The following is a 10,622-nucleotide window of genomic DNA, read 5'->3' as shown; positions in this document are numbered from 1 at the left end:
TTATTATTATTTTGAATTAGTTTATGTTTGCTTCTCTTTTTTTTACTATTATTTTCAATTTTTAGTTTAAAGTTTAGTTTAAATTTTAGTAGGCTATTGTATGTCTATAAAGGTTTTAGATATTTTTACTTCAGTTTTAGCAATTTTGCTATAGTAAAGTTATGTTATATTATAAGTTATACTATATTAAAGTTATTTAATATTTTTTTTTCTTGAAAACTAGCTTAAAAAAGATGTTATTATTTATTTCGTTTTCATTAAAAAAAAATTCTGACAGTAATGCATTTTTTAAGGTTTTAGTTTTAGCTTACTACTGTGTCTTCTACCAAGAAGAAATACCAGTGTCTAAAACATAGCGATGGAATGGAATTATATTCAATTAACTTTTTAATTAAATATGAATTACAATTTCATAATAAAATAACATTAAATTAACATTAAATGTATATTTTGAATGTTTCTCCTGTAGCACATGAACCCATTCATTGGTTCATTAGTAGAGGTTTCAAGGCTTGAACCAGGTTGACAAATGATTATTTTATATTTAAAAAAAAATGTTATTTGTGCTTATTCCATTAGTTGTGATCATATATTTTATTATTTATAAGACAAAACATTTTGTTGTTTAAATATATTTTGTATATTTCTATATTTTATTTCAACTGTCATTTCTATATCCTCTAGGTGTCTGAAATAAGAGATATTTCTCACCAAACCATTTCGGAATGCTTCTAGCTTCTGCTCTCCCTTCAAGGTGAAGTTCAAAAGACCCAAGCGAGATAAAACTAATTTAATTCCATCCGAAAGGCGTTTTAGTCATGAGTGACAAATGAAAACTGTCCTGTATGATCACTAGAGGGCACTCCGACCCTTCTAAAAGTTTGCATTTCATCAAAGGCTAGGGATTTGGGATTTCATTCGCAAATTCCATGCTGTTTTGTAGATAACCTCAACTTTACGTGTGCTATAGTTATCTATATTTGTTTTTCGTGTAAACTTTATAGGCCTACTAATCACAAACTGTATGTTCGACGTCATCATCATATTTTAATACATATTTAGTTACTTTCTAAAACGTCATTCAATAAATCTTATATATTCAGTTTTTCAAGTGCCCGCAAAAGTTTTGTAGTGGGCCAATGAAAAATTCAGAAAGAAACATTGTAAAAAAAAAAAAAAAAAAAAAAAAAAAAAATCTATATCTATCTATCTATGTATCTATCTATCTATCTATCTATCTCTCTCTCTCTCTCTATATATATACACTAAAACTAAAAATTGTCAGAATATTTTATGCAATCATGATATTAATTTCTCAGTATAAATTATGTATCTAAATAAGAAACTACATAGATGCCATTGCACATTTTAGGATGAAAGTTCTCTGCATGAGAATGATCATAATGATCACATACAACTCTTGCAATATATTTACGTCTGTATTATTCCACATTTTATTGAACATGTTTTTATTGTTGTTGTTTGTTTTTTAATCACCAAACAGCATAACTAAATTTGAGCAAGATTCTTTTTTATTATTTTACGACAGCAGTGATAAAAACATGACACATTACTTCTTACTTTACAGTGAATTTCCCAGCATCATGACAATCATGTTTGCACAGCTGTCTTCTTTAACCAACAATTATACTAAGTAGAAACAGTACAAATTGAAACCAAAACTTAATACAAAAAATATCCTGATAAAGCAATCTTTTCAATAAATATGCTTCTAAAGCACAAAAAAATAATTCATAAAAGGAAAACCTAGGCTTATAAAATAATAGTGCTTCTTTCTACCACACGTCTGAGGTGTGATATTTTCATTAAACCTCACTAGACCAGTCAGCGATACACTCGTAAATGGATCACATTCCTTTTTGAACGAAACATTCTTAAAGTGGTACACATGCTGACAGATTGATTTGTGCTCTCTGGAAAAAGACTAAACAAATGTAATGTTCTTTTATGTTTTTCAGGTCAAAAAAAAGCACTACACATTTGTTTTTAACTCCCAATGACTGCATTAGCTCTTGAACTGACGTCATTCTCTTCAGGGTAAGTGATTTTTCTGAAGCACTCACTTATGTTTTACCCATGCACTACATTTTTCGTAATAGACCATTTTAGTTTACAGAACACTCTTCATTTAATGCATGGATAATCCTAATCAACGTGAATTAATAAAATGGGAATTTATAGCTTTTGTGGAATTATTGCATGTTGAAGATCTGCAATGCAACAGCCAATGTGAGAAATGAACAACAATGTTTCACAATAGCACACAGTCGGAAAGGTCCTTTGAAACATAATGGTCCTTTGAGAAAAAGCAAACAAACATGCTGTTCCAACCACACTAACAGGATTGTGCATATGGGCATTACAAGCCTCTACAAGCCCTAACATTTGGTCCACAATTCTTGAAATAAATACAAAAGTACAATGCATGTATAATTTACAGACAGACACGAATGCACACGTTTCAGCCTTCATTCGGAGAAATTAATTCACAGCATATTTGTGAACACATCATTATCAGTTGTCACTGAATTTGTTTTTATAACATCATTAAAGCAAAATAAGGAGTTTTCAAGTCATCTCAGGAGAGTCTGTGATCATGTTGTGACGTCTGCTGTGCTTTTGGAGATGTTTAAGTCTTAAAGGGGTCATATGATGCGATTAAAATTTTTCCTTTCTCTTTGGAGTGTCACAAGCTCTTGTGTCAAAAAGCTCTTGTGACTAAAGTGTCAAATCCAAAGAGTTATTATTTTTAAAAGGCTCGTCCACACACCCCTAAAACGGCTTGTTCTAACACGCCCCCACATCTCTATGTGGGAAGATATGCATAGCGCTGGCCAAATGTCGCTGTGTGATTCCTTGTGCTAGCGAAACTACTTTGTTTGGCCTTCGAATAGAAGACAAGACTAGAAATCAGTTGAGTGGAATTTCAACACTGTTACAGAACAATCCAGCTCAAATCAGATGTGTGCTGCGCATTTTATGGAGGACAATGACTGTGTCCTGAACCAGTAGCCTACAATGCATCTGTGGCAAAAAGGCTATTTCTATAAAGTTGGGCAGGTCAAAATTTGCAAGGACAGTCTGGCGATTCACAGCCTGTAAGCACATATTTTATATTTAAATTAATACGAATGATGATTCAAACGCGAGTTAATGAGATATTCGTCTTATAAACGTGCCTTACACTCCCTCTGGCGTGAAATATACCAATATCCGAGTTATTCAGTTACTCCTGACAGTACATTGATTGAACTGCTGAAAGAGAACCGATGATAGGATGTGTACGATCATAGCAGCTGGACTGAGTCTGGTAAGTCAGTATGTCAGTATGTTAAGGGGCGTAACATTTCCGTCAGACGCTTGGGGCATTCGGCCAATCACAATGCACTGGATAGCTGGCCAATCAGAGCACACATTGATTTTTTTAGAATAATGAGCTTTGTAAAATCAAAGCGTTTTAGAAGGCAGGGCATAGAGGAGAAACAACAATGTACAGTACATAATATAGAAACAAATGTTTTTTTTTTTAACCTTAAACCGCATAAACACATTGCATTACACCAAATACACAAAATAATGTTCTTTTTAGCAGCATCATATGACCCCTTTAAATTGAAGTCTCACGATGTAAGCTAGAAGACTCTAACTTGACGTCACTGGACACTTTTTCAGAAGGCAGCTCAGTGGGAACCTTCAAGAGAGACAAACACATGTTCAGTTAAGATCTCATTAAGACCTGGAACTTTTTGCGTTTCCCTAAAGACAGCAATAAATTGACAAAAACAATAATCTTGAACAACAGGCTACCGAAATCCAAATAAAATACCGTTCAAAGGTTTAGGGTTGGTGAGATTTATTAATGTTTTTGAAAGAAGTCTCCAGTGCTCACTGAGGCTGCATTTATTTGAGCAAAATATAATCAAAACTATTATATTTGGAATTTGGAATATAATTTAATATAACTGTTTTCTATAGTAATATATTTTAAAAGGTCATTTATTCCTGTGACGATAAAGCTGATTTTTTTTTTAAGCAGCCTTTACTCCAGTCTTCAGTGTCATACAATCCTTCAGAAAGAAATCAAAATTCTTGACATTACATTTTAATATTGCAAGGCAAAATGCCAGTTTTCCTGTACCAATGTTCACATTTTTAACAGATTATTTTGGCCTGTTTTCTCAGGCACACAGCATGACTTTTGTCCTTTTTGACTTGGATCTTGCACTAAACTGATTACAATTGCACTGAGATAATCTTCTACTTCACATTATCAAGATTTGCATGGTTGAGCCTCGTTGTGTTTGGCATATTTAGTTCACAAAAGTGACGAAAAGCAACTCTGGAAATAAAAATGAGGTGGACTTACTGCTAGTCCTTTGTTTATATTGCTCACATTGACGTCATTTCTTTTGAGGTCTGATTTAATCAGAGCTGTAGAAACAACACAGAAGTTTCTTAATGCTCTTCACTAACAATACTGATTAATGAGAGAAATGCCTGTAAATAGGAATATGAACCTGTTAGAACGATGCCAATGAGGATCCAAGCACACAAGAAAATGTTTCCACTGAGTGGGCTATATTCTGCGGTAAGGTGCCCTTGGATGAGAGTAAAAATGATGCCGAACACCTAAGATTAAAGACAGCAGTGTGAGACAGAAATATGCAAGGAACAATGACTTTTCAAGAAAAATCTAAACCTATTCTTCAAAATATTGGATACATAGAGAAAAAAATATTATGGTTAGAGGCTGTGTGTGTGCACTTGGATTGGTTAAATGCAGAGCACCAATTCCGAGTATGGGATAAATGTCACAGCTTTCAATTTCAATTTCAACTTTCCAGGCTGTTTGGAAATGTTCAACTGACAGCTACAACAACGAAACAAATCAGGAATGAGCAGGTCATACATACCTGTGCAAATGCATTCAGAAGACCAGATGACGTGCCTTCCGACTCAGGGTATGTGATTTCAACACCAAATTCGAAGCCAATGGGAAGGTAACCAGTCATAAAAAAACTTTCGAAAAGAATTGTAGTTACATGAGTCATATACACCTACCTGGCAATGAAAACTATTTTAATGTGTGGAGCTAATGTACGGCATGCACAAACAGGATTAAGTGAACCAAACAACAATGGAGAAGCAAAACCTGACCAGTGACCACTTCTGTTTTTACACAAAGAACTGTGCCATTGGGCTGTTCACAAGAGTCTTAAAACCCATGCTTTTGATCAATACAAAATAAATACATATGCGTAAATAAAAGTGTGGGTGCATTTGTATATACTTGATAAACAGAAAATTCAAAAGAATGAAATTTATTTGAAATAGATTGTTTTAAATGTACTTGAAATATAAGTTTTGTAACTTTAACATTATAAATGTCTTTACTGTCACTGAATTGATCAAATTAATGCATCATTGCTGAATAAAAGTATTTATTTCATTAAAAAAACTTTAATGTGTATGTAATTTATGTATATATTTTTTATTTAATTTATATATATTACTTTAAATATATTCAGAAAATCAGAAAAATGTGTGTGTGTGAGTATATATATTTACCCTAGGGCACCAGCAGTAAAAAAGATAACAAGCAGATTGTTCAAGTTCAGCGTGAATGTGAACACCACCATTCCAACGAAGGATAGGATGTAGACGATAAGTGTAGTCAATCTAAATGATAAAAGGAAAAATGCTAAACTTTTACAAGCTGCTTTTCCCAGATCTGATCAATAATAAACAGTAAATGGATTAAATTAAGTGATAAGGGTTAATCAAGCGTATTAAAACTGAGTAAAGGTTTGGTCACATTTATCAGTCGTTCTTTCAATAAGAATCCAAAAGAATCTGGAACTTCACAGGAGGATGGGCACTTCACAAAGAGTTCTAGCTGGTCATGCAAATTCACCAGTTTGACCAACAGAAAGCTGTTTGTTTGAAAGTGTTTAGTAATAAAATACATATACTCAACCTCATTAGCAGCTAATCATCAAAATCCGACACTAATATGACTGCCGGAGTTAAATACTTTTAAGCCATTTCAATTAAATTAAAATAAAAATATTTGAGGATAATAATATACGTATACGGTTTGGCAGATATACATACTTATAGGTTTTAGTACGATCCAACCAGATTCCACACAGTATGGAGCCAAACATTCCAGCCACCACCAAAGTCAAGCCGATTCTCCCTGTGTTTAGCTCCTCACCCTAAAGAAAGAGTTTAAATTAGCATTTCAGTCATATTTAAACATGCTAGTAATGCTGTCCTCAAGTGAGCTTTGGTTTCAGGATTTTAGGATTAAAAGCTCACAAAAGCAAGTTCAAAGAAAGTCAAGAAAACCCTTCGCGATCATTTGTTTATAATTACAACTAAGGGTATTCATATAAGGGATTTGTTGCAACCAAGCCCAGAATGTGTTTTGAGCTTGCTCTACAACACTTTTGATTAACGTTCATTCTTTTGTCAGGGACACCTCTTTCAAATGGATCTCACAAGTGTTATGCACGGTAAGAAATATCACATGGTGTGTGATCTCTAAGCTTAAGCCTTGTGGGAAAGCCTGCAGAAAATTCGACACATCAAACTTGTTGAGAATGTACAGAGTGCTTGTCTCTTCATTCGGACTGTTGTGAGTAGCAGGCATGCATGAAAAGTGGCTAATGAACTGCAAGAGTCTGGACAATAAATCGCTGACCAGCCGTCCATTCCCGGCAAACATTACCCAAGTGCGCCCGAGATATCGCAGAAAGACTCCTACACACATCCACATGGCATTTTCATGCTAAGTTTATCGAAAATCACTTACCGGATAATAAGTAATCATCATTTGATTGAGAAGTGTAGATACAGAGTAAAATGATCCGGTCATGATTCCTAAAAACAATATCAAATATTTAATAAACGATGTTGAAAAAAAAGATTTGACAGTGTTTGCTGAAGTGCAGAACTTTCTACATAATAAAATTGAAATTGTAGCATTAGAGCTGGGTTTATACTGCATTATCACTGTTAATAAGTTAAAGTTAATAACTCATATACATGACAAAATAATCATCTCATAATGAATAGTGTATGGTGCGTTGAAAGCACAGGAACATATTAAGATTGGATTAAAGTAACAGTTAACCCCAACATTTTAATAATCACTCATTTGGTTTGTAATTATTGCCAAAAGCTAATGCAGATAATTACTTTTAGTTGTCCAAAAACACTTTTGATTTTAATTTCACAGTAATTTTAACAACGACATATGTTTGAGTAAAAGGAGACCAAATTTTAATTTTGTATTAAATAATTGTGTTTCTGACCATAGCTGATGAGGAGCAGAACAAAGGGCTTGTTCTTGAAGAGGTTGATGATTGATTTCTTGTATGAATAGTCTTCTGCTGGACCGGTGGAGAGAACAGCTTGTGCTTTGCTGGGTGGGAGTGGAGGTCTGTCCTTGATGACTGAGAAAACGAATGAGAGAGACATATATGAACATCTAAATCTAAAAATCAAACTACTGAACATGTCTACTGCTGCTGTGAGGATTTACATACTTGTATTCATTTTATACTCTTTTAAAAATATTAATCAATGTTGCATACAACTATCTTGCTTGTGTTTATAAAACAGCTCTTTCCTATATTCTGATGACAGATTACATCTTTAAATGTAAATATCATGTGCAAGGTGTTTGGTACAACTTGTTTGTGTATTGTGAACTATAATGGCATTAAAACATGGACAAGACTGGATGATTTGTTTAGACCAAGCATTAATGCATGCATTAGATGCAGTTAAATCTTAATGGCCTGCCTCTTGCTTTCAAATGCTGAAAAAAAAAGTTGTAACCATGTGAAATGTAAATACTAGTTATTACCAAATATTGTTAGAAGGAATAACAGAGTTGAAACTCCAGCTGTTCCATAGAACATTATGCTGATGTTGTGGCCCATGAGGTCTTTGTCACCAGCTGTGTTGGGAACCAGTACAGGTGGTAGCAGGAAACCTATGGCTACACCAAGCTGAAGGGAAATAAGACCATATTACACAAAGTCTCATGAACATATCAGTATATAAAATAATAAAACACAAGACCCTATAAGAATAATAAATGCAAACTGTTAAAAATTTCAGGCCACACTTTTAGTTATAGTGTTCATTTTACTGTGTATTCAAATGCTTAGCACCCTTACAAAAATGTACCATGGTCACCATAGTTCCCGCCAAAATATTAACATACAACAGAAGTCAATGGAAACCAAAATTGCTTTGTAACCAAATTTCTTCAAAATATCTTCTATTGTGTTCCACAAAAGAATGAAAGAAAGTCATACAGGTTTGGAATGGCAATTTGCATTTTTGGGTAAGCTATATCTTTAAAATAATAATGTTATTTTATAAGAAATAACTCCTAATAGACTTCTTTATCTCTTACAGTAATACAATTATTTTGTAATGCTACACATTAATGATAGATTATCTTGGTTGTCTCATAAAATTATTTTATATTAAAATAAAAAAATTTTTGCTAATAAAATTGATGATAGAATATCTCGTTATAAAATAATAATAAATGATAATAAAAATAGTTGACTAGACTATCAACTTGAACCAGCTGAATGCTCAAAAGGTCTGTTTAGAGCAAAAGACCTGTTTGAATCCAGTTGGATTTTCAAGCTTTTATTTTAGTGGAAACTATGATATTTTTATGAAATAATGGCGAAAGCATCGTATTTTTTCTTCTTTTGAAGGGGAATTGCTACTTAACAAAATAACGTTAAATTATTTCATAATGCTGACCTGACTTCAGCTTTACTGAATTTTAAATACAAAAGCAAGTGACATTCGTAATATGTCAAACGTAAAGTAATATTTAACCAAATTCTTCGCTAATGGCATGTCATTTACAGGTCACACCTGGTTTCCCAACACCGCTGTGGCACAGGCCGTGGAAACTTCTCTCGGGCCGAACCAAACCGAGGCGATTCTGGAGGGGAGGCCGAGGATGAACACCTGAGCCACAGAGCATATGACCTGCGCGGTCATGGTGACCCAGAACAGGCCGGGCCCCACACTGGCGCACTTTACCCACGCTCCCAGGGCATTCAGACCGGCCCCCAACAACGCAGTCATCCTCAGACCCCTCTTATCCAACAGCCACGTCGCGGGGAAGATTAAAGGTACATACGCGACCATATAGACAATAGAGAGCCAGTCAATATCGCTGCTTGATACGTCATAATAGTCCATGAAGATGTTGGTGATGATGCTGTACTGGATCCACTGAAAGGCGTTGACGAGCGAATAAAGGCTGAACACCGCGATAACGGCAAACCGCGTCCAGTAGAGCTTCGTCTCCAGCGTTTCGTTCTTCTGTTCACCGGGCAACATCGCATCTTTTTCGTCCGGAGGTGGAAGCTCCATTTCCAGCACCTGTGGATCCAGCGTTATATGGACCGATCCATTGGTAAGCTCCTTGTAGGCGCTGTCCTCGTTTGTATTTCCTTCAGGTGTGCTGTCAGGCAGAACATGCTGCTCTTGAAGTAACTCACCTGCCACCATTTCGACTAAATTAACACCCTGCACTTACACATATACGATTATAGTTCAAATTGGACTAGATGCGTAGGCTAATTCTCTTCCGGTTGCGGTAAGCGTATGATACAAAGAGATGATGTTGATGATCCAGTGGCTAATAACGCAAATAAGACACTGTAACTGCAATTTATCTGTTTGAATTAAGGCCACTTTCCCGATCACTACCGGCTTCAGCAGCATGTGAGTGATGATGGCGTGATGTGCACATCCTCTTCGGATTTGCTTATTCCGCTCTACGTCGAGCTCTACTGTAAGTGGATTTATAGGCTTGGCAAGGACCAATGAGACTGCAGATGGGGCGGGGCAAGTGTGCGAGTGAGCCCTACAGTACAGCACATCTCCAATAGTCTACACTGCTTAGTAGACTCGGAACAATGCGAGCTGCGTTGAATGGCGCTCCAGTCACTTTTTTTCTTTTCCCCATACATAAGAAAAAGGATTTTAATTTAATTTTAAATTTTTTTTTTAACCAAATAGCTTTCATGTTATAAATTATACACACACTTTATATATAGGATAAACATTGTGTAACAATCTAAAAACAAAAAAAGCAATGAAAACGTAAAATTTGTCTTTTTTTTATCTGGTAGCTGACTCATGTTCTTGTATATATATTTTTTTATTTATTCCAAATTATTAAAATAGTATAATAAATGTCACAGTGAAATCAATGTATGATATGTTCAGTCTGGGCTTGGTAGAAATGTTGGAGACTTTTACAAAATCCCATGTCTGAGTTAATGTGATAATGTGAGAGGCTAGATTACACATGTTTAATGTAATTTGTAAACACATTTACTGAAATTGACAAAGCTGTTTCAGCAATGCTACATTTTAAAGACGTGTTAGAGTGAGATCAATTAGGCCTACTTTGAATTAATTTGACTGACAACCCTAGTTTAAACAGTAAAAAAAGATATTGATTTAAGTTATGTGAGTTATGGCTCAAGGATATGTTGTTTAGGGCTAGTGTCAATATTTTATATTCTACCAATGGTAATACT

General features: G+C 34.6%; 2 protein-coding genes across 2 annotated transcripts in view; one reads left to right on the top strand and one right to left on the bottom strand.

Annotated features, from left to right (window-relative positions):
• Positions 1–1,514: 1,514 nt before the first annotated feature.
• On the bottom strand, positions 1,515–9,855 carry LOC127938548 (feline leukemia virus subgroup C receptor-related protein 1). Its single transcript, XM_052535247.1, has 10 exons — positions 8,938–9,855; positions 7,898–8,042; positions 7,341–7,481; positions 6,839–6,906; positions 6,136–6,239; positions 5,590–5,700; positions 4,935–5,040; positions 4,539–4,650; positions 4,388–4,452; positions 1,515–3,712 (listed from the first exon to the last, which is right to left on the bottom strand). The coding sequence occupies exons 1-10, from the start codon at positions 9,580–9,582 to the stop codon at positions 3,629–3,631; spliced, it is 1,581 nt and encodes a 526-aa protein (XP_052391207.1). The 5' UTR covers positions 9,583–9,855; the 3' UTR covers positions 1,515–3,628.
• Positions 9,356–10,622, top strand: part of LOC127938549 (kinetochore-associated protein NSL1 homolog) — a 34,696-nt gene continuing 33,429 nt past the window's right edge. Inside the window, exon 1 of the mRNA XM_052535248.1 lies at positions 9,356–9,487. The gene's annotated coding sequence lies outside the window, so the exon portion shown is untranslated. The remainder of the gene's footprint in view (positions 9,488–10,622) is intronic.

This window comes from Carassius gibelio, chromosome A20 (genome assembly GCF_023724105.1).
Source record: "Carassius gibelio isolate Cgi1373 ecotype wild population from Czech Republic chromosome A20, carGib1.2-hapl.c, whole genome shotgun sequence".
Taxonomy (NCBI): domain Eukaryota; kingdom Metazoa; phylum Chordata; class Actinopteri; order Cypriniformes; family Cyprinidae; genus Carassius; species Carassius gibelio.
This window is presented reverse-complemented; position numbering and strand designations above follow the sequence as displayed.